This window comes from Stegodyphus dumicola, chromosome 5 (assembly GCF_044657685.1).
Source record: "Stegodyphus dumicola isolate Sdum_Otavi_A_Nest chromosome 5, ASM4465768v1".
In the NCBI taxonomy this organism is placed as follows: domain Eukaryota; kingdom Metazoa; phylum Arthropoda; class Arachnida; order Araneae; family Eresidae; genus Stegodyphus; species Stegodyphus dumicola.
Genome location: NC_140772.1, coordinates 235391597 through 235417480, shown reverse-complemented (window position 1 = coordinate 235417480; position 25884 = coordinate 235391597). Strand labels below are relative to the sequence as shown.

General features: G+C 33.8%; 1 protein-coding gene across 1 annotated transcript; it reads left to right on the top strand.

Annotated features, from left to right (window-relative positions):
- The first annotated feature begins 22552 nt into the window (after positions 1-22552).
- Positions 22553-24195, top strand: LOC118189315 (uncharacterized). Its single transcript, XM_085817786.1, has one exon. The coding sequence runs from the start codon at positions 22669-22671 to the stop codon at positions 23641-23643; it is 975 nt and encodes a 324-aa protein (XP_085673912.1). The 5' UTR covers positions 22553-22668; the 3' UTR covers positions 23644-24195.
- The last annotated feature ends 1689 nt before the right edge of the window (positions 24196-25884 follow it).

Genomic DNA, 25884 nt, shown 5'->3' with positions numbered 1-25884 from the left:
TCCAAAAATAAAAAAAAAAATAATCTGTACATTTTTTAAAATAAACTTTTTTAGAAACAAAATCCCCTTCAAAAGATGTTAAGCTCACTTTGTTAAATAAATCGTATTTAATCGATTCATTGAAACAAGAAATTTATTTTAAGTTCGTAAAATAGCTAAGTGCCTACGTTTCATGACGATGTGGAAATGGAGTGTGTAGAGTAAAATCTTGCTTTCCTGTAGCTCTTTATGTCTCAAAATGACGCGATTTCGTCACAAAACATAAAATAAAAAAACTTCGAATTCGAATTTCGAAAAAATCGCTTCGAGGTGCACTGGCTTTTGTCTAGATGCACCTATGTACCAAATTTCGTAGCCGTGGGTCTATTAGCTTACGTGCAGCGCGAACGAAAGACACACACACACACAGAGACATACTCTTTCTTTTATTTTTTTTTATATGTAGAGATTTACCTAGTTTACCTTTCCTAGAAATTAATTCATGCGATACCTAGAATGAAGAACATTAATATACCAAAAGGAAGAAATGGGCCTAAAGTACAGAAATAAAAAAGATCATCATCAAACTTCATAATCCTTAAGTTGTCAGAAACAGAAAAAAAAAAAAAAAAAAAAAGAAAGGTTATTTAAATGATTATTTCTTCAGGGAATTTTCCGTGAAATTCCTTTCATATTCCTGATTTTTCAAATTACCCGTAATCTCCTTCGCCATGATGAAACACTATCCTCTGATGAATATACGCTTCGAAAAATACAAATCTTATTTAAGGAGTGGAGAGCTTAAGACACATTCTGAAACGTATAAGTCTTCATCTCATGCGATGTAAGACCGAATTGCATGGAATCTAAAGAAAAAAACCGGTTTCGAAATATGCTCTCTTTCCCATTTTTCACCAAGACAAAAGTTCTGTAAAAACGTCCTAGGAGGAAGATCGAATAGATAAAACTGGAGTTTAGGAATCCTATCTTCTAAATTTAGAAATTCGTATTTTAGGGCACCTATTTATGCAACAAATAATAGGCTTTTATCTCCAACTGCATCTGTTTTTCTTTTCCTCGAGGGACGCCCGTAGGAGGATGAATCAATACGAAGGAAATCATCAGCGATTTGTTTGAAGTTTGGAGACAGCTTCGAGAAAGAGTGAAACATGTCGAATTGTATTGTCTCAGAAATTCAAAGTGCTGCATGTTTGCTGTAACTGAAAAGGCGTTCGTTCTAAATGGAATTCTTTAGACTTCTGTAATGCTATCAGACTGTGCCTTTCAAAGCTGACAAAAATAAACCGAAGATCCATTTTGGCTAAAATAAAACGTCTCAAATAGTTTTAAAAAATTATTATAAAAGACAGGGTATAAACCAGTAAACATTGTGAAATCATGTGCAATGACCTTTCTGACATATTTCGTGTGTATGCATTATGTTTCGATTTACATTTCTAACATTTTATGATTCCGTTACATTTTATTAAGCGTAGAATAACTGTTTGCTAAATATGCTTCCTGCATAAACTGCAGAAAATGGTGTTAACGTTTACACCCCACTCTCCACCACAATTGAGATACCACAGATTTAACAGTTTAGAAGCATTATTTTTTTAGCCCAAAGGGGCATTAGCGCAGAAGGGCTATTAATCTTCAAACGACATTTTGTGTCGAATTGCTACAAACAGTTCTAACACTTTTCAGATAGTTGCCACCAAATATTTTCTTCACTTCTTGTATAACAGTAGCTTAGAGTTTTGTATATCTTCGTAATATAAAATATGTATTCCTCCTGCACACATGTTAATGACAATTTTTAGTATGGCAAAATTGTCTAGGTTTATTATGAATGTAAAGGTATGAACAAAGAGAAATAATTCAAATATATTAATGAATTGTGCTAATATCATTACTGAAAATAAAATGGTGTTGTTGTTTTATTATTTAATTAAAAATTCAATCTTCGATAACACCAAAATTTAAATAAATGATGATCAGCTGAAAATATATAAATATGCCTCATCAATACATTGCACTTTTACACATAGAGAGATTTTAAATTTCGGTAATATATTTTCAATAAACATATGTTTTACCAAATACAAATTATGTTTCGTATAAATTTAAATTCGGCTTGTTATGTAAATTTTATTAACATAAAGATTGAGAGATTCAATTTTCCAAGTTAATGAAAGACTTAGATGAAATTCTTTTCTAACACGTTTTGCAAGAGACTAAAATGTCAATAGATAACAAACACAGCCATATTCCTTTTATTTCACTAATGTTTTTTCATTCTAATCATGTACCTACTTTATGAATTTAAATATAATTACAGATTACATTATTTGAAATATTACATTCATGTATTATTTATATTATTTTCCTCTTTGAAATACAAGATTAAAAATTACGTCATTTTAGATATTGTTGATTAATTTTACGCTAATATGATTGCTAGAAAGCTAATTGCACTTCTTAGTTATGTTCTTTCGCAGATATGTTATTGCAATTTCCTTTGTATTTAAAGCTTGTTTCCTTAAATCATATATTGCTGGGTATATACGTCATATAAATAATTCTTTGTTTGGAATGGCTAAGAATTTATTTATTTGGAATACCATACTTAATTTAAGATTGCAGAAGATTTAAATATTCTTGTATGTAGATATGCAAAATTTTAGCTAGACAATTTTTATTAGAATTATTGTTAAAATGTAATTTAAATGTCTTGCATAAATCTTAAAAACAAAGTAATATGCGCAAATCATAAAAACAAAGTAATATGTAAACTTATTTAATTATTAAAATGCTGTTTTTTCATTCAAATTTGGCTTATAGAATTCTATCCTTATCGCAATAGGATGACAAATCGCTAAGCACTGTTAATTTGCACTGAGATTTGAATCCCGCAAATAGGCTGACCGTATGGGCATTTTTGCGGTTTTCTTTGTGTAACGTGTATACGAGCCAGTTTTAACGTGTATACGAGCTTCTATGAATGCATTCCTAACAATAGGCAGACAGTCCTCGAGTGCTTCGTCATAATCAAATAATCCAAACTTTAGTCGGGGATACTGACGCAGGTATATAGAATAATTTATTATTTGACTAAACTTGAAGTAAATTTTTACCACCTTATGTTAGAACTTTATTAGTTTATTTTGTTTCCAAATATATTTTTAAATAGTTTAAGAAATTACAACATTTTATGCGACATATGGATGGTCACACGGGTCTTACTTTATTTTCACTAGCAAATAAAGCCTGTGTAACAGATATGAAAGCAAAGTCTCATTTGAGTAACACTATATATAATAAACTACAGAAGTTATCTTAAGGTGATAAAAGACTTAACAAATAACTCTGACGTCCAACCGGTATAGTGGTTAGCGTCTATGACTGCCGTGCCGAATGGCGCGTGTTCGAATCCCGAAGAAGGTATAGATGTTTATAAATGTACAGTGTCCATGCGGTATGGGGACACCCTAAATATGAGAAGAGCCGAAAGTCCTTTCGAGAGGTTGATGGTAGGGGAAGAAGGAAGGGAGACAGACACATCGGACGAAGGACCTCCGTCCCAGGTCCTCAATATGTGGGACCCAATTTGTGGAGTTTGGGGTATTCTCCGTCCGTGGGACCTTGTTCTCGCGGGCGAAACCCCCGCAGTCCCCGCCCGGCTTTTACGAAGCATTGGAAAGTACATTAACGTTGCAAAAGAATTACGTTGTCACCTTGCCGCCAGGCATCACTCCATTGGCAAAACCACACTGTAAATGGTGCACTGTCCACTTTGTCAGTCCCCGCCACGAGAACTGAATGAGGTCAAACCCCCGGGAACTCAGTCGACAAAATGTACCACATAGCTCCACCACAGCCAGAGGAACAGACACGACAGTACCAGTAGGTCCCTGCCAAGCCTGAACCAACCTAAGTACAATACTCTGGCTCTAGTCCTGTGAAGTCAAATTATATACCCCCGTGGTTGAGTTTATCTAGGTACAGATCCTAACCAGTAAGACACTCAGATCCCCCCCGAGGGTGCTCTACATCAAAATTGTGAACAGAACTGAGCTAAATCGCACTGTCACCTGTAAGGTGTTCGAGGCTGTTGCCAACGACAGGCGTAAACTTGCGGTCCTTGCCACGAGGACTTCCTTGGGCTCGGGCTGACTATAGGTCAGAGAAGTGAGCATTTTTAGCAGCAACAACAGCAATAACTAACTATGCCGTAAATTTATATGAACACCTCTGATCGAATTTTGCGTGTAAGTTCATGATTACTTACTTGCAGTTATCATGTTTCACGGAAGCCCCAAAATTCCATCATGCTCGGGAAGTATAAGCAAAGGGGGGAAATTCTATGGGAAAAAAAATAAATAAAAACTCACTCTTTTTTTTATCATTGCCCTTTATTCTTCCTAGTAGAGGACAAATGGTAAATATTCTATCGTCTTTCGAATTCTTTCTCTCAAATCGTTTTTTGAATTCACCCCGAGGTATACGCCAGCTTAGATTTTTATTTTGTTTCGGAGATAGGCGATAAGTAGGAACCGCGGTCTGGATGCAGGGCGCATTATTGAACAATACGCGGATCTAGCGGATTCGTTTCAAAGAAATCTGAGAACTGGGCTCCGTTAAGAAAAAGAAACCAGGAAATAGTGAATTATTAAAATATTTTTAAGGAGAGTATTTTGCGGAATTCTGAAAAGATTATTCGAGAGGAGAATTACCTTGTGCGAAAATGGAAGTTTGATAAAGTTTCCTTTTCTTATTTTTGCTTAAATTCTGAAGTCTTTTTTTTACGTGATTCTGGCATTTGGCAATAGAGAAAAGAATTGCGATGGGTATTATATTTATATTAATAAAAAGAAATTTATTGACGTATACTTATGATACCTAATACAGAGACGATATATATATATATGAATTTAAAATATACATATATATACATATATATTTATATCTTCATGCACATTCCCTTTTCTTATTATATATATTTTAAATTTTTATTTTTTGATTTGTTTTTGCAAAGATTGCATTATATTTCTTATATTTCGTTATTTCAATTACTTTGAGTTCAATTTCATAATGCTAATTTCCAATGTTTAATTTTTTATAAATAGTTTTGAATTAAAATGCATAAACACGAGGGTGTCGGGGAACAATTACTTGACTAATTTATCAATTTTACTGCATAAATTGCTTTTCACTCAAAATTAAATTAGCGAAAATGCTTAATCAGAATGAGTTCTTTGGTGCTTTGTATTGGTTCTTGATCCCTTCAATTCACGGAGATATTTGGCCTGGCTTGAATAGCCGGTTTGGATTAAATGCATTAAATGTGAATTGAATTAAACTGAATATAACGGTGTCCGCCGATAACATCGCGGCAAAATTATCGCGGGCGAAAACGTCGCAGAGAAAACAACGCAAGGCGAAAACGTCGTGCTACAAAACATCGTGGGAGAAAACATCGCAAAGAGAAAACATAGCAGTTATAAAACATCGTGGTACAAAATATCGTCGTCGAAAATAAAGCGGTTCAAAAACTTCGCAGTTTAAAAACATCGCCGTCGAAAATATCGCGGCAAAAAATAATGTATCAACAAATCATCGCAGAACGATAACATCGCAGACCTGCTTTTTTCAGGCTTTAATAAATGTAAATGGATATTCCCATAATGATTTGTGAGTGCGAGATGGAAAGAAAGATAATTTTTTCTTTCATATTTTTTATTAACCACTCAATTCTTGCTAAAAAAGTAAGAAGGAAACTTAATAATTAAGAATAAACTGAAGCAGAAGAAGAAATAATTTTCATTAAGAGTATTAGATTGACAAAAGTGAAGAAAATAATCTCATAATTAGCAATTTTTTATAGATAAGTTCATGCAGTTACGTAGCTTCCTTTTTCTAAACATTTTTAGATTATACTTTTAATGAAAAATTACCAGTACAAACTTTATAAAAAGTGATTTATTAATGACCTTTGTTACTTAACTATGTCAGTTTAAAATTATATTAAGTGCTATAAGTTGCCTTAATTTTCTATGCTTAAATTTCCTTCTTACTTTTCAGCAAAAATTTATTAGTTAATAAAAAATATGAAAGTAAAGAATATCCTTCTTTCCATCTTGCGCTCACAAATCATTATGGAAATATCCATTTACAATTATTAAAGCCTGAAAAAAGCATGTCTGCGATGTTATCATCATGCGATGATTTGTAGATACTTTATTTTTTACCACGATATTTTCGACGACGATGTTTTTAAACTGCGAAATTTTTTAACCGCTTTATTTTGGACGACGATATTTTGTATCACGATGTTTTAGAACTGCGATGTTTTCTCTTTGCGATGTTTTCTCCGATGTTTTGTATCACGACGTTTTCGCCTTGCGTTGTTTTTTCCGCGACGTTTTTGTCCGCGATGTTTTTGCCGCGATGTTTTCGGCTGTAACCGAATATAACTCCAGCTTTTGTACTAAGCACAAATTTAACTTAGAAAACAGTTCGCGTTTACGTGAGCATATACAGTGATTCTCGATGCCAAATTTACTTCTCGGTTAAGTTAATATCCCAAACTCACTCCTGATCAGTTATTTCATATGTTGAACATGAAATACAAATGCATAATCAAAATCTGGAGTATGAATTACGATTTCTAGCCTGATAATTGTTGATTCGATAATCTTTGAGGAAGCAGTAAATAATGAGAGTTTTTTACAGTATTCCAGGATTTTATCAGCCTTTTGCAAAAAATGAAATAACTCTGTTTTCAATTAGACGGAGCATACTGACCATACAACTAATGAAAAAACTTGAGAGTAAATAAGGTTTACGGAGAATATGGTGATCGTTCAAGAACTTCACTGCCTCCTCGCGGACTAGATTTTAATCCACCAGATTTCTTTCCCTATTTGGTTAGCAAAATTTAAAACGTATTCTGATTTCTGATAACACGCTTTAAATGAATTGACTATAAATTAAATTACTGGAAATACATGAGATAAAATACATGAAGAATACATTCCACTCAACTCTCCAGACGATGTTTATTCAGAAAACTAAATTGGCTTTTAAGTTTATATGCATTCTTACAGATATGCTTTCAACATTTTCTAGCGCGCAGCTACACAGAGCAACGTTTCAGACGCCTTGTACATAGAAATAAATAATAAGTAATCTTTAACAAATGGTAAACCGACGCGCGGCAAATATCTAATGTTGGGAAATACACCCAGTTAATTTAATTAAAGGACTTCACTCTCGGCAAATGGCCACTTGGTATAACTCAATGGCAAAGTACGATAGCATTATTATTTTGTATGTATGGGTGGATAGGTGCACATGTTTCATAAGTACTGGCCAAATGGTAACCTTTTTAAACTGTAAACATTTACCAGTTCGTCTCATGACGTCCTTGAGTTAATTAAAGGGTGGACTGACTTTATTCGTAATAGTCTAAAAATGTATTAAATATTTAAATGAAACAAATAAAAAAGTAAAAGAATAAGTACTGCCACGAACTTAGTTAAATTCAGAAAAAAAGCATTAAAAATATTTTTTCTAAAAATAAATAGTTCTTAATAATTGTAATAATAAAAAAAAAAATCTGAAAGCTTTCAAATTTTATATTAAACCCAAAGAGACTTTTTTTAACGCTTTGTGTGTTATTTTCATTTATTAGATATCATGGTCTTCGTACTTAAACCACAAAATTCAGTTTAACAAGAATGTTACAAAATAATTAAAAAAGAGCATGTCGTTAGAATTTCCAATACAGAGTCACCGACGCTGGAGATAAAAATGTTTTTTTTCTTTCCTTACAGTGTTGCCATAACTAGCTTTGAAATCGTTGAGTTCCTTAATTAAAAATTCGTTAAAGTCTTACAAAATATGAAATAGCTAATAAAACAAATTCCAAATTTTGGCTTCCAGATGCCTATATACTACGTTATTCATAATTGGATGCCTCTATGTACCGTTGTTTTTTCACAGTTAGAGAAACATAAATACATTTATGCAGATTTCTCTTTATTTAACACGGGACGATAATATTTGGTGGGAACGATTTGCAAAAGGAAACGGGCATTTAAATTACCATAAAACTCAATTGAACAGCAATATCACAAAAGATGAAACCTCGCGCATAAATTATCCGTGCTTCAAGATTCACGTGATGTTAATGGAACACTTTGAAATCGTTGAGTTTGTTAACCAAAAATTCGTTAAAGTTTTACAAAATATAGCTAATAAAACAAATTTCAAATTTGTGCTTCCAGTTACTCATACGAGTGGAGGACTAGGATATTCAAAATTTGGTGTCTCTAGGTATCGTTGCTTTCGTTTTTTCACAATGCAAAAAATAAACGTACATTCGTGCAGATTCTTTATTATTCAATTTCTTTAAATATAATGCAGTCCTCTAGCATTTGATGGCAACAATTTGAAAAGTAAAACGCCGTTTATAGCGAACCAACGCTAAATGCAAAAACGAAATTAATAGCCCTTCTGGGCAAATTGCCTCTTTGTGCATAATATAATGCAGTCCTCTAGTATTTGATGGCAAAAATTTGAAAAGTGAAACGCCGTTTATAGTGAACCAACGCTAAATGCAAACAAGAAATTAATAGCCCTTCTGGGCAAATTGCCTCTTTGTGCATAATATAATGCAGTCCTCTAGTATTTGATGGCAAAAATTTGAAAAGTGAAACGCCGTTTATAGTGAACCAACGCTAAATGCAAACAGGAAATTAATAGCCCTTCTGGGCAAATTGCCTCTTTGTGCATAATATAATGCAGTCCTCTAGTATTTGATGGCAAAAATTTGAAAGGTGAAACGCCGTTTATAGTGAACCAACGCTAAATGCAAACAGGAAATTAATAGCCCTTCTGGGCAAATTGCCTCTTTGTGCATAATATAATGCAGTCCTCTAGTATTTGATGGCAAAAATTTGAAAAGTGAAACGCCGTTTATAGTGAACCAACGCTAAATGCAAACAGGAAATTAATAGCCCTTCTGGGCAAATTGCCTCTTTGTGCATACTATAATGCAGTCCTCTAGTATTTGATGGCAAAAATTTGAAAAGTGAAACGCCGTTTATAGTGAACCAACGCTAAATGCAAACACGAAATTAATAGCCCTTCTGGGCAAATTGCCTCTTTGCGCATAATATAATGCAGTCCTCTAGTATTTGATGACAAAAATTTGAAACGTGAAACGCCGTTTATAGTGAACCAACGCTAAATGCAAACAGGAAATTAATAGCCCTTCTGGGCAAATTGCCTCTTTGTGCATAATATAATGCAGTCCTCTAGTATTTGATGGCAAAAATTTGAAAAGTGAAACGCCGTTTATAGTGAACCAACGCTAAATGCAAACACGAAATTAATAGCCCTTCTGGGCAAATTGCCTCTTTGTGCATAATATAATGCAGTCCTCTAGTATTTGATGGCAAAAATTTGAAAAGTGAAACGCCGTTTATCGTGAACCAACGCTAAATGCAAACACGAAATTAATAGCCTTTCTGGGCAAATTCCCTCTTTGTGCTAATTATTGGAGTAATGTCATTTGAATGGTGTTGAATCACCTGCGTTTTTGATAAATGAAAATTAAGCTGTGAAAACTTAATAAACTTTTATTGTCAAATAAACTCTATTTTATACCATGAAGATTTACCGTCTCTCATTCAGCTGAAAAATTCCATTATTAAAATAGGTCATTATGTTTATTCGTAAAAGTTATCTATGTGATGGTTGATAGTATCAAAATAAGAGAACTTTTGGTTATTCAGAGAGTTTTTAAGGGACGTGAAATCATGAAATAAGAAGAAGCAAGGAATATAGGGAGTGAAACAAGACATCTCAAATGCGCCTAATAAATTTTAGACTAACGAAAACTTACATGATGACCCATACTTAATGATTTTATCGAAATATGGGGCTGATCATTGAAATGTTGAAAAACAGTTCCTCGAAGATGGTGAACTGACCAATCTTCGAAGAAAGTTTGGCTTCGATTAATGCTTTTAAAACTTCCCTTTCCGAAAGGTATTTTCTTAATTTATCGTATGTTTTGATGGCGATAATTCCTAATATACAATTCCTTTGTAGTCCCACCATACATAAAGCTTATCGTTTTAGGATACAGCCCAAGTTTGGTGTTGTTGCTGTGACTAATCTCGATTGTCTGATATCAGAACAAGCCCACGAAATTCATCGTGGTAAGGACACAAGATTGCGCTTGACGTTCGCAAGAGCTTTAGAACCCATGCAGGTGACAGTACGACTTTGTTCAGTTCCCCCCTTAATTATGAAGCAAAGTACCCCGGGGGATGGGGGTCCGAAGGTCTCCCACCTCTTTTCCCTTGTCATCAACCTCTCGATAATATTTACGGCTCGATGGATATTTAGAGTGCCACCCTGCCTCACAGATATTACACATTTACAAACACCATGCCTTCTCCGGGATTCGAACCCGGCCCTTTGGTACGGCAGTCAAAATCACTAACTATTATGCCGGCTGGGTGGCTCCCTTTTAATTTTACTAAAGGAAGTTCTATTGTTTATTCCATTACCTTTTCTCGTAGCAATATAGAACAGTATCCACTTCTCATTTCCAGTAATGGGACATTTCAGATAGCTTCTTTCTTTTTCCCCACCAAAGTATAACATGCCCAAACTCGAACAGACATATTCTGCTCTATTAAGGGGATTTATACACCTTAAACCCCTTATGATCTTCGAATATGTGATTGTTGCAAGAATTGGGATATTTTTTATTTATTTTAAAAGTAATTTCTTCCAACTTCGTACAGCTGACTACATATTATAACTGTTTTGGAAACAAGTAACCAGAAAGTTTGTGTTGCCACAAATATTTTTGTAATTTAATCCACTTTGTGACAAAATTTTCGTCATGCTTCCACCCTGCTCGCATGATATATTAAAAATGGCTAATAGTACATACTTGAAATTTAATGGAATTCTTTATATGGGCACTATTTTCGAACTGAACCAAAACTCTGATGAACATTTTAATATTAAAAATTTTTATGCACGAAAATATTACAGATTTTTTTTAATAAAATACATTTTTTAAACTCAACTCCAAATATAATAAAAATTTTAAATTAAATTTAGAATTTTTGGTTCACAGTAGTTTTTAAATGTTATAAAAGCTCTACATTAAGTATGGAATTAAATTAATGAAACAGAATGTTTTAAACTGTGCACTCAAGGTGGAAGCATGACGAAAAGTTTTGTCACAAAGCGGATTAAATTATAAAAACATTTTTGCAACACAAACTTTCTGATTACTATTTCAGAAAGCAGCTATATTATGTAGTCAGCTGTAGAAAGTTGGAAGTAATTGCTTTTAAAATAAATAAGTTATCCCAATTCTTGCAACAGTCACATATTCGAAGATCTTATGGGTTTTAAGGGGTATGAGTCCCCTTAAATTATGGGGTATCGATATATCATAGCGGCTTACACATCCCCTCTTCTTCAAATGATCATGTACTGTACGATTTGGAATATATGTTCTGTCTGATAGTTTCTGAACTGGAGTTGGATTTTTAGCAATTATAACAAGTCCTTGTTTACAGAGGATGATGGTTCATAGCAGGTAGCATCTCGGAGACTGAAATTTTTCCGTTTTAGCTTCTCTAATCATTTTTTAAATGTGGCGTAAACGAGAGCAAATTTTACAAGCAAGCCGACCGATTTTTCTCTTTTAAAATAAAACAGCATAATACGACGAAAGTGAACCTTTGGATTCTTCCTTCTTAGCAGGTTACCGAAAAAAATTCCCCAGAACAGATCCGTAAATTATGCACCATGAGCAGAAAAGACACTATTTAAAAAGTCGTTTTAATCAGTGTCACACTGTATTAGCAGTAACAAAATAATTAGAAGAAAACGTGCTTCGATTAGATAAAGGTCGAGGAACTTTTGGATGAATTTAAAAGCCGTTTTCTGCCAAGCACCACAAGGGCAACGAAAGAAGGAAATCAATTCACTCCGCTTTTGTCCTTGGCAAACAAAACTTTATATTCATTAATTTTTCTCAGTTCTATATAATAATTTGATAAATAATTTTCAATTCGGTTCATGTTGCTGCATTTCGATGTGTAGAATAGTGTTATTATTGCAAATCCCAGCTTTCTTTAATAACTAGATACTTATTCAGAAGTCAAACAACAAAAATCAGCGTTATATTTTCAAAATTTTCACAGGACTAGTTTCGATGGTTTTAGCAGTTAAAAAATTCTCATCTCAACACACTAAAAAGCACACTCTTGTTTGAGGAGATTATAAAAATTCTGTTGTCATTCCCTTCTTTCCATCAATTATTAGCTATAAAGTTGCACATATTTTGCAGAAATTTAACTTTCGAGTCCTTTATTCTCCCATCAATAAAATTCCGAGTTCCATACTCAAGGACCCCATTCCGGATATGAATTCCTGGGGTATTTATAGGATTCCTTACCAGTGTAGTTTAATTTTCATTGGCTAAACTAAGAGAGCCTTAAAATTTCGCGTCAAGGAACATGAGGCATATGTTAGAAAAAAGGAAACACAGAAGTCTGCTGTTGCTCAACATTGTTGGTCGGAAAATCACACTTTCAATTTTTCTGCTGCCAAAATTATTCAAAAAACATCTTCCATTGGAGAACTGGATTTTCTAGAGGCATTTCTCATTCAAACAAATCTTTCTGTTCTAGTTAACGATTCTAATTCGATTCCAGCTTTGCCTTCGGCCTTTAAAGAAATTATGTTCTAGTTCTGGTTTCTCCAACAGATGGCGCCACTTGCTTACTATTGTCCAGGCTTTCTTATCTTATCTAATCATAATTTCCTATCTTGTTCATTTGCGGTTTTGCAGCTGAGGATGGTGGTTCGGTAAAACCATCGAAAATAGTCCCGTGAAAATTTTGAAAATATAACGCTGATTTTTGTTGTTTGACTTCTGAATTAGTATTTATTCGGCGTGTTATTGTGTCTTAACAAGATACTTTTCTACCCTATTTAGCCAGATGACAGGTGACGGAGGACGTGGGCACCGTGCCTTTGCCATTATGATTAATTGGTATTTCACAACCCACCATTATATAGGGAGCCCCCAGATAGTAATTGGGGGCACACTCAGGCGGCTTGCATCAACCGTAGAGACCCAGCATCTGATGCACGGGCCCTACAGCCAGCGGACCCTAGTGGTAATTTATTGAAAATTTTGATATTATCATAAAGTGCGATACATATAGTTGTACAATGGCATACATACAGTTTTACAGCTAAAACAATACACTACAAGCATTATGGCTTGTGTTGTACCCTATTTAGGCAATGTATTTACGTTGCGATTTTTATGTTATAAGATTTTTTCTTCCTTCTCCCATCATACATGCCTTCGTGTTGTAACGGTTAACACAGGTATATTCCACAGATCCAGGTTCGTGTCCCGGCGAGGGAAGTACTCGCTTTTAATATATTTGCATTCATAGTAACCCTAATGACTCTACAGTGGCGCCCGAACGAAAGGTGGGGAATGATGTTTCTTCACTACCAGGATTTGGCGACTAGAGATCCCCTAATCCCCATTCGCCCTTTAGAGGGGTGAATATATAAGGTATTTTCTCCCTCCTTCCTATACTCAAGGACGGATGTAGTGGATGTTCTGATGTAGCGGTTAGCACACTCGGTGCGTATTCGAAAGTTCCAGGTTCGAGTCCTGAAGAGAGCATTGGTAATTGTTTATATACTCCTGCTTCAGAATAACCTAATGATTCTACAGTGTATATATCGAACGTATTCCAAATTAACCTGATTGATGTTACGCACTTGAACTAAATTGGATTATGAAATTTATAAATTAAAATATTGTACGTTTATCGGATTTTGCTTTAACATATACCATTATAGTAAATTTTCCATTGTTATTGCCCATGCAATGAAACGCGAGAAATGACGCTTTAGGAAACGGTTTATTATCAGTATGCAGTAATTTAAGTTTATATTACTAAGCGTAATGATATTCATATATTACTATTTAACTAAATGTATGCAAGCAAACGAAACTCCAAATTATTTGAGAACATAAATTATCGGTTTAATCACATGCATTCTAGTCTTACGTAGTTGAGATGAACAGTATTTGTAACATCAAATACTGCTTATGAATTCCTGTTTATCTGTCGAATGCACAATCGGATCTCTTGTCATATGAGCTATATGGATGTATCATTGTGTTTCCCTAAATGGCGCAGTTAATTAACCAACGCTTATCAGAAATGATCCTTGCAGTGAACCACCACGTTATGAATCAATACAGAGACCTGACGAGATTTGTTACATTCAATATCTTCTAAGTATCGAAACATTACTTTTGTGATTTGCTAGGATAATGGCGCGTAATTCTATGTATGAAGTCAATAGCAATTATCTGAATTGATTTGGGCTCATTCTAAAATTCAATGCACTTAGGGACAAACGAAGTTAAGTCGAGAACGCGAAGTCACATACATAAAATGTTAATTTGGGACTGAGAGATTTGCACATTCGTTGATGCTGTAGAAATGAAATTCAACTGCATGATAATTGGAATAAATGAATTTATTTACTACCAGGTAATATTTAAATATTTCCAGAAATTATATGCCTTTCTTGTTGTATTGCATAAAAAATGTCAGAAAGTTTGAAAAAGGCAGTTTTGATAGCAGGCAAAATAATAAATCCTTAAACTCCTCGAGAAAAAACTTTTTAACTTATAAAACCTAGAGTGTTAAATGATAATAAATATGAAATTTATATGATTGTTTATGTGTATACTTTTATGAAATATGCATTTTTTGTAATTCAGTATGCAAATATTAATTAGATTATTTATAAATGTATTTCAAAATGAAGCATTTATTCATTTATAAAGTCCTGTGAATCTTACAGTGACGAATTCCAGTTTGTGATTCTAATTTAATATATCATATACTTATAGAGCAGTATAATATGTAATGGTAAGTAAAGTATACATTCTAGCTTAATGCATACTTTACTTATCATATACTTATATAGCATGTACTTCTAGTTTAATATATCATATACTTGACTTATTGTTGTGAAGTACTTTTAGAAGCCACCACAAACAAAATGAATTTCCTCGAATCTAACATACATAACTCATTGCGTTGCGTAAAATAAATGGAACAACCTTTATAATCTAAGATTGGTGAAAGTCATCTATAAAAGCAAATGCAAATAAACATATACCAAATTTATCCAAAATAAAAATATGAATTTATTTTTACCAAGGGGGGGGGTAGTATTCAATCAATTTGGTTAATTATTAGAACGCATTATTGATACTATTATATTTAAAAGAAAACCATCCCCGGGGAGATAAAACTAGTTAAACAATTACTTTAACAAACAGGGTTAACATTAAATAACCAATAATAATTAGCACAGGATATTTATGAATAACTTTCAGATTTAAAAGCAATTAATTACTTAAACAATTTCCAAATAACATAATACTGTTAGATCAACGGAATGAAATTAAGAAGTATAGAATCTTATATTCACAAAATAATTCTAACAAAAGTTTCTGTAGCCTATTAATATTACAAGAATCGGAATGGTTAGGAAACATAAACTTTCTATTGCAATCATCATTCAAAGCACATCTTTCAATATTCTATCAATATTACAAGAACCGGAGGAGTTAAGAAACGTAAATTTTCTATTGCACTAATTAGACGCTGATTTTACCAGTTAATTACGTAGGGGAAAAGGATTAAAGAACATCAATATAAAAAATTATCTAGATTGTATTTGCGCTACATAACTTCTTAAATTTTTCTTTTAAGTATTTTCATTTAACATAGCAAATTCCGTAAGTACCGAATCGGAAAACACAATTTTAAGCCTTAACAACCGCTGGATTTACCAGTTTAAGAAAACAAAATCTGATGTGTACACCACATGACTTCCTTCTGCGGAATATTAAATTATACACATTTTTTTGCATTTTATTTACACTTACTGGATTGAATTAAATCAACTTTGCCGACAGCGCATAAGCCGCAATAGAATAAATGCACTCTTTAAAGTTCACTCTATTTGTTTACCATAGCGACATTCTGGCGCTAGGTTCACTTAACAGTATTGTATTTCGTTCATATTATAACTCAGAATGCACAAAATTTACATCATTTAAAGAATTATCTAATCGTTGCCACATGTTCTATTCAAATACTATAATAAAGCTAGAACGATGTATAAAAAAAGAAATAAAGCAAAAAACCAAACAAGAAACAGTTTTTCACAGACGATTGAGTATTTCTCATTCAACGCATTCAGTTCTCACTTCGCGACATGGCAAAAATACATAAAAACTCAAAATATCTGTATTAAAAATTACGAAGTAAATCTTAAACTTATTCTCTTAACTCTTATTTCCTCGAATAAATTCGAGAATGGATTAAGCATGATTTAATTCGCAATAATAAAAGATGGCGTTATCTTTGTTGTTGCGAAGCTTAGTTTCTCTTGATAAACAACAAATCCATTATTCTGCCAATTTTCAAATGTAAACAAGCAATAGCCGCCGTCAAAAAAATTATTAGGCTTAGCGGCACTTAAACAGCTTTAAAATTGTTGATAATTCTAAAAATATTGCATACAGATTTAATAAAGGCATAGAAACCTGAACCGGAAGATAAGAACAACATAATTCAATTATCTTTAAAGCAAAAAATGTAAAATTTACAAACATATAAGAGTAAAGAAACTGAGATTACTGAGCCGGGTAAGAGACTGGATATATATATAAATATATTTATATACGTTTGGTGCGGCCGATTGCAACCAAAATACGAGGTGCACATCTACATGTTATGCCAGTCCTATATACAAAATTTCAACTTTCTGAGGTTACTCTTTTTTGAGTTGTTCGAGATACGCACGTACGTTACGTACATACGTTCGTACAGACGCCAAGGAAAATTCTCTTCAGAATTCATTTTAAAGCAGTTTTATAATTTTGTGATGATGGATAACGCAGTATATGATGATACTAAGATAGATACACAGCAGTATTTTCAGAATGTGTAAAGTGTCAGAACAAACGTTTGGTAAGTATTAAAAGCATTATTTGCTTGTAGTTTATAATTATTGAGATACAAGTCTTAAAGAATATTTTGTATTATAGGCATAATTTCGTTTTTCATAAATGCTTTATTGTTTTCATAAATGCTTTATTGTTTTCATAAATGCTTTATTGGTTTCAGATATTTTAAGAGCGGTGTTGAAAAGTCAATATTTGCGTTCCCTTCCGATTTGCTTCAAAATTTATTGAAATCTGGCGATCAACTTTCTGCTTAAGTAAGCAATATTGAAATTTTTATTGCAATTATCTCGCTCCATTTATCGCAAAAGTTCGAAAACTGTTGAGGCATAAACTTTAAACAGTTTTGGAATAGTTATACACTTTATTTCTTATAGAGTTACCAAGAATTAAATTTCTGTATCCTATGATATTGATGAAAAAAATCTTCAATAACTCATTTTAAAAATTTACATTTACATTATTATTTTATTACAAATTTACATTATTTGAGAAAAAATACTATTTCAGTGACAATTTGATCTAAAGACTGGATATTGGCAAGTAGAGTTACATCCTGATCGCCGAGAAAAGAGGGCATCTCCTACGGGACAAGAACTTTGGCAGTTCAAGGTGGTGCCGTTTGAACTCTGCAATGCGCCGGCTACATTCGAGCGCCTAATGTTTTGAAAAGTCTTTCCTTCGATGTCCGTCTGATATACCTGGATGACTTCATCATCGTCGGGAAGAGTTTTGAAGAACATCTAAAAAATCTTAGAAAGAAACTTTAGAAACTAAAAGAAGCCAATCTAAAGTTGAGTCCCGCTAAATGCAATTTATTCAGACAGGAAGTGACTTAACTCGAATATGTCATCTCTGCTGAAAGTGTGTGTATGAATCCTGAAAGAGTGTCAACCGTTAATGACTGGAAACGTCCCGAAAATATCCATCAGCTGAGAAGCTTCCTAGGGCTTTTCACCTACTATAGGAGATTGGTGAAGGACTTATCTTCCATCGCAAGACCTCTTCACAACCTGGCAGAGAGTAAACAAAAGTTCTTGTGGACAAAAAAATGTAAGGATGCATTTAAGAACCTGAAGCAAACTTTAACATCTGCTCCAATCCTGACGTATCCTCAACTCGACAGACCAATTATTCTCGACACGGACGCGAGAAGTGTCGGTGCTGTTTCGTCCCAAGAAATAAACGGCCAGGAACGTGTAGTGGTTTAATCGAGCAAGTGCATGTCTAAACTTGAGAGGAATTACAGAGACTCCAGGACTATGACAACATAATCCGTCATCGGACGAGATAACACATGGAAACGCCGACGCCAGTGCTAAAAGACCTTGTCTAGAAAGCTGCCGATCTTGTTCCAGAGTCAAAGCGAAATAGGAGCTCCTGAATCCGGTCGCACGAGAAATTACAACATCATCGTCATCGAGATCCATGGAGAGATAAGGAATTCAGGAAAGACTAGATGGAAGACCGGCAACATAATTTACATAACAGTGTCTTCAAACAGAAAACCTACCAGGCAGGACATTTCTATCTACAGTCCTACAACAAAACAATATTGGGCACTCTGGAATTCGCTCCATATTTGAAACGTCGTCTCGTTACAGATATTCGAATCGCATGATGGAAAGACATTCCGATGGCTGCTGCTACTCTCAAGATCCCGCATCCCGAACGTCCTTAAAGATCTACATAGCAGCCCTGCAGAAGTTTACTTCGGAATAATGAAGACCTTGCAGAGAGTTCGAGAGCGTTTTTACAGGAGTCATGCAAAGGATGATGTGCAGAAGTATTGCCGATCTTGCGATGCCTGTGCAGGTCGGAAAGGACCAAAGAAATGCGGCCGAGGCAAGCTGCAACGTTACAACGTAGAAGGGTCTTTTGAACGTAGTATCGCCTGTGACATCTTGAGACCTCTGCCACGAACTCCTGATGGCAACAAATAGATTTTCGTTTGTCATTGATTACTTCATCAAGTGGCCTGAATCATATCCTATTCCTGATCAAGAGGTTGTCACAGTAGCAGAGGTAATGATACAGCACTGGATTTCTATGTTCGGAGGATTGCCTCTCCAGTTACATTCCGACTTTGAAAGGAATTTTGCCTCAGCTGTAATAAAAGAACTCTGCAAGCTACTCGGCATCGACAAAACCCAAACGACGCCTTTAGATCCCCAGTCGAACGGCATGGTAGAGAGGTTAAATCGAACCATCCTTAATAACCTCTCATTAATGGTTTCCAGAAACCAACAGGATTGGGAGAAGAAGTTACCACTGCTTTTACTGGCGTACCGCATTGCTGTCCACGAGACTACAGGCTATTCTCCATCGCAGATGCTCTTCGGTCGTGACCTTCGTCTGCCTTGTGATCTCTTGTTTGGTCGCCCTCCAGACGCGTCTTCATCGCCGAAGGAATACATTCAAGATCTCCAAGCCCGGTTTAAAGTCCTAAACAGGCTAAAGGACGTCGTGATTTGGATCCGTACGTCATCGAACTCTAAACATTAAGCCGTTCATTACGACAGATTAGCAATAGTATTGTAAGTATAAAACCATGGTCATTTTTGTTTCTGAATTTGTATTTGATTTGATTTTTATTTAGTATCTGATAGCATTTGATTTATTTTAAGTTACTAATTGCAATTGTTGTCTATGTTGCTAATGTAATATAATGTTTATTATTGAATTGATGCCTTAGCTGTAAATTTGACTTCCTGTCCAGTCATTGTACTGCCCGGGATGTGCAGTCATTGGGAAGGGGTTAGTGTTACGGATTTTGTATATATTTAGCTATTTTTAGTAGAATTCGTAATTTTTTTTAATATATTCCCGTGCAATGCAGCTCGAGACTTATTTGAAGAGAAAGCTACCGAAAAATTAAAATGCAGGAGCACGCGCATTTAACATTTTAATAAATAGATATACCGTAATTGCCCTCTTTTGATATCCAGAATAATCGGGAAAAATGAGCCAAATTTGGAGATACAAATTAGTCGCCCAAACCAAACGTTGGCGATATCTCGATATCTCGTCAGTCAGAGTGAGCTATTTACTCATTGTTAAATAGACTTATCACTATATTCTTGCTTTTCTGACAAAGCATCGCCTCATTAGATTTTCATGTTATACTACACACACACACACACACAAAAAAAAAAAAAAAAAAAAAAAAAAAAAATCGAAGAATTTCACGTAAAATTTCACCAAAACGGTACATAGTTTTACATCTAGTTACTACTTATTTTAAAACTACAAACTATATATATATATACAAAAGTCCTTACAATATGTTACTAAACTATGAACTTCTTTTTATTATTATTAAATTTCTACCATTAGCTCCCACTTTCCGTATATCTTATTCAAATTTCCAATCGTTAGTAAAACACTTTTATTCATCCACTCAAGTTCAAACACATTTTTTAAACTTGTATTGGATGAAGCTTGATGTTAATACAGGTTTTCCACATATTAAAGTCAGTTCCTACTTATTTATTCCTGTTTATCAGAACTAACGTTATGCTGCTGTTATTAAATATACAGGGTGATTCCGAATTCATCATCAATATTTGGTGGGGAGGAAAAGAAGGGAATAGGAAAAGAAGGAGATTTCACATAGGAATGCATGTGCCATGTAGTAGAGCAAAATGACTGCAGTTCAAGATATCCTTCTTATGTGAAGGACATCTTGAAGTTATGGGACTTCCTTCTTATGTAATGGAAACAACACATAAGAAGGAAGTGGTAAGGGAAAAACATTTATTATCTTACATGTAACATTTCTTTGCGTCGGTTTTACAGACTTACAAGACGTGCTTGAACTGCCGACCATGTACTAGAATGCATGACTCACAACGGCGTTGCACAGACAACCGGACCTTCTTGAATATGCCTGGCATTTCTCAGATATTTGCGGCAGCAACCGATATGCATGCTACAAGGTCCATAGCACTGCCGCCCGGACGGTATAGTGGTTAGGGAATCCTAACTGCAGTACCGAAGGGCCTGGGTTCTAAATCCCAGAGAACGTATGGTTGTAACTGTCCGTCCGTTCACAGGAGGCAGTGGTGGCCCACCTATTACGTGCCTTCATAATAAAGAGACCACCACATCTGGCCTTGTATAGATTAACCATGCGTCTGTCTGCGACCATGCTTCCCTATGTGAAATCTCCTTCTTTTGCTATTTCCTACTTCCCCACCAAATATTGATGATGAATTCTGAATCACCCTGTATGATAAGACATACAAAGAATGACCGTTTATTAGGAATTCTCACGTGCTGTAAGAATAAATTTTGTAACAACTTATGAATAATAGTACATGATTTTGACAAGTGGGATTGTAATATTTAACAAACATAAATGATAACAGTAAGACAGAGTACTCAAGATTTTTTAAGTGTATGGAATTAAAGAATTGTAGTTTTGTAGAGTTGTATGAAGCGGATGTAATGTCCCATTACGTAATTAAAATTCTCCTCATGTTTCTATGTTAACATGGAAATAATATATGTTTAAAATATAACTCTTTAAAAATCTCTCTTGCTTCACAAAGGGAGAATGCGAAAAGAAACTACAACACAACGTAAGCGACGATTAGATTAAGAAAAACAGCTGCAGGTCAAGCATATGTCGCCTTGAGTCGTATGAAATCATTAGATGGAATATTAATTGAAGAACTGGACTGTTCGAAACTCACTGGAAAGGTTCCTTGCAATAATGAAGCATTACAAGAGATGGATAGAATGAGAAATTACAGACCACCATCAGCTTCATAAATTAAAAAGGAATAATGTTAATAAAAGTAACTAAAATAAAATGCTTCTTTGTTGACCCCAAGTAAGAATTGACTTAAATATTTTTATATATATTACTTGTTTTTATTACAGCTTCACTCATGCTAGTTTTTCGATTCTGATAAAGTTTGCAACATTGCAGAGAAATGGTTAGAAATTATCTTCATCACGAATTGTAAATACCCATCGGTCAATTGGGTTCTTTCATTATTAATTTTCAACTGTGAAAACTGCGTGTTCTTTTAGTAATCATTTTCAACTGTTCACATATATATGCATTTCCAAGCACAGCGATTATCCGTAGTGCAAAATTTCGTCGAGCTTTCATTACAAACGATCTACTAGCTGTAATAGACAAATTTATCTCAATTTCCGCTTCGAAGTACTTGTACACTGGAATTAACATGCATAACCACATACAGGATAAGCGTAAGTGATAATGGGTCGGAACATGGTTTTATCACGAGTAATTTGTTATCTACAGACAAAAATGAGTTCCGGTAAGTTAATCCAATTCAGATGGCCTTGGTTTCGAGATGTTAATGAAGAGAACGAAATGCGTCATCGGTATTCTTATGCAATACCGAAATGTGAACTAAAAGTGAAAGAAGATAACTGAAACTAAAAGAGTGTTGGAAGCTTGCCGTTGAAATATATCGCCACCTCGATTTCAAACTCAGGCTATTACGTGCGGTTAATTAGGCCTTTGAGGAGCTGATCGAAAGGATCTGATTTGTTCTGTGTAAATACATTACACTTCAATGGCGTTGGAGCGTTTATCTATGGAATGGAGAACTAAGTTTCTCGATTGGGATCTATCGATTTCACGTGGTAGTGTAGAAGTTCGAAGTTTCGCACGTTACCTAAAGTATACGAACTGGTATTTGTCTTACATCTCAAACTATAGTGGCAGCGCTTACTCAACTATTTCTGTGCAACTTCATAGGGACAATCATGCTAAGAAACTTAAAGTAGTGGGATATTGCTACATTTCATCAGAAAATAATATCTCTAAGGCATACTTGGATTGCATTATGCACAGCGATGTCAAACACATAGAAGTTTATTCTAGTGGAAGATATATACCTAAAAAAAACATAACTATATACCTTGACGCATGGATTACGGAATTAACAGAAACGGGAGAAAAATCAGTCCAGACTCAGCCAACATTCTTTAAGCTGCCGGGCGATATGCATGCAATGTATCAGAAGCAGGAACACTCAGACTTGACTGCCATCTGCCAAGACAAAGAAATCCGTGCTCACAAGTGCATCCTTTCGGCCAGATCTCCAGTATTCGCTGCGATATTACAGCACGACACAACTGAAAACCGCGACAGCCGAATAGTCATTACGGACATCGAACCTGATGCCTTCGAGGAGCTGCTGCAGTTTCTGTATTGTGGTAAAATAAATCCGTCTACTTATTCGAAGGCCTGTGATTTGTACTACGCAGCTGACAAGTATTTCGTGTCGGATCTCAAAGATCAGTGTCGTGATTTTATTACTTCTTCGCTATCCACTACGTCAGCTGTCGAAACGTTAATTTTAGCTGATAGGCATAAGAACGAAGAATTGATGCAAAAAGCCGTCACTTTTATTACCTCTTCGTACCAGTGTATAAAATCAACAGAACCGAGGACTATTCTTCTGCAAGAAAATCCAACTCTCGCAACTAAAGTTCTAACTTTGGTTGAGGAAAACTCTCATGCCGAAAGCCATGGTGATGTGTGACATATTTTGTGTTCCTTTATGAATCCGTAATCGCAGGTTGTCACTGAAAATAGATAGTATCTGGTCTAATTAATCTGAAGTAACATGTAAAATATGATGAAGAAAAGTGTCATTTAGGTAAACCAAAGTGTTTCCCAATCTTGGGGCTATGATTCACAAGATTGTCTTAAATAGATTTTTTGCTATTGTTCGAAAGTAAGTATTTCATATCTGCTGACACATAAAAGCAAGTATACTACTTTGAAATTTCTGGTACTTAAAAATGATATTATGTGAACATTTTATGTGAAGATGAAAATATTGTTTAAAAATTATTATGGTTAGAAATGAATTCATAATTTTTCTCAATTTATACCAGCTGAGACTTCTTTAAAAATGTATTTTTTATAGATAGGATTTGTTATTCATAGAATTATAGTTTTAATATAAAGTGTATAAGTTTTGTTTCGTTAATAACGCAACCTAGATGTTTTATGATTCTTTCATTCTTTTGACAAATGAAGCAAAAGAGTATGAATGCTATGTGTAAATAAAATCAAATGTCTTCTGTAATAGCAGTCCATAATTTTTCTTTAGGAAGTTCGTTATATTAATTTTTTTTCTCGAACATTTGTATTATTGAAATATTGAAAAAATTAATTACCGAAATTTTGGAAAATGAATATATGTACAATAACTCATGTAACTACAAATTATATTTTTTGAGAAATTCATTATATTTTCGTTTTTTTATTTCACGAATATATTTGTAATACTGAATTAAATGCTAAAATCTGGGAAAAGAGTATTAATGCTTTGTATATAATGTAACCAATAACTTCCTTCTGTAATTTCAGTTCATAATTTTTTTACGAAATTCACAATTCATTTTTTTTTTGTTTGTTTCCTAAACATTCGTATTATTGAAATGAAAAATATAATTGCTAAAATCTGGTAAAAGAGTATATGCATACTATGTGTACTTGTAATCACTACCTTTTGTAACTGCAATTCTTCCCAGGCAGCACGCATTCGTAAATTGCACGAGAAAAATACGTGCAATTTACGAACGGCCCTTCGTATTAAAAAACGTTCAAGTTGAAAAATATCATAAAAAGTGTCCATAAAAAAACAGTAGATATTTACGTATATTTTCACGTTAAAATATACGTAAGTTTTACGCAAAATTTAGGTATATTTATGCAAAAGATTATGGTTCATTCGTAACTTTTACATATAATATACGTCAATTTCAGGAATTTATGTATATTTTACTAAACATTTACGTATATTTATTCCATATAAATACATACATTTCTCCACGTTTTGCTTCACATATGCATATATATTTAGTAAAAAGTTACCTAAATCTTCCCTATTTTTTACTGTATGTAAGTGTATATATTGGACAGAAATTTATGTACATACTCCCCGTATTTTACAATACAAAATCGTATATATTTGATAGTAATTTACCTAAATCTTCCCTACGTTTTCTTTGCATATGCGAATGATTTAGGTAAAAATTTAGTTCGATGTTCTCTCTTCTTTACTGTGCATAAATGCACATTTTTGGTAAACAAGTTTGCATAAAACTTCAATTACCTTTTTACTGCATTTTTTGTAAAGTGTACCTATTTTAATCTCATATTTTTTATATAAATCTATGCAAAAATATTTTGCATATTATGATTAAAAGTGAAAATATCATTTTTATAAAACATTTTTGCGTATCCGCCTTTTAGGTATGTACAGCAAAATGAAATATATATGTAAGTGGAAAATTTAATGCACTAGTAAATGCAAAAACAAAATTCTGTTCAAAAATTACGTTACACTTAAAGGCTGAAAATCACTTTTAATATTTCATATTTCATTTCAAAGTGACTACAAAGTATGCAATAAATTTAGTAAACATGAATTCTATGTTTTAAATCAATTAATGCTACCCTACATTTACATGGCATATGAAAATTTCCTTCGGAAAAACAAATTATTTTTTAAAGTATTATTTAGCGAAACTGAATTTAGTAAATAACTGTAGCAAACAATTGTTTACTAAACTGCATTACACTTAGTTACCGAATTCAGTAAACGACTGTAGCGCAAAACATAACATCATACATTTAGATTATTTTAATGAGTATTTGTAAGTATTTTAATGAGTAATGAGACCATGAAGGATATTGCAGAAAACCTACCTTTTCCTATAATTACAAAGTTAATTTTTTTTTGCTTACTTTCCTTGAAGATGAATGTTTA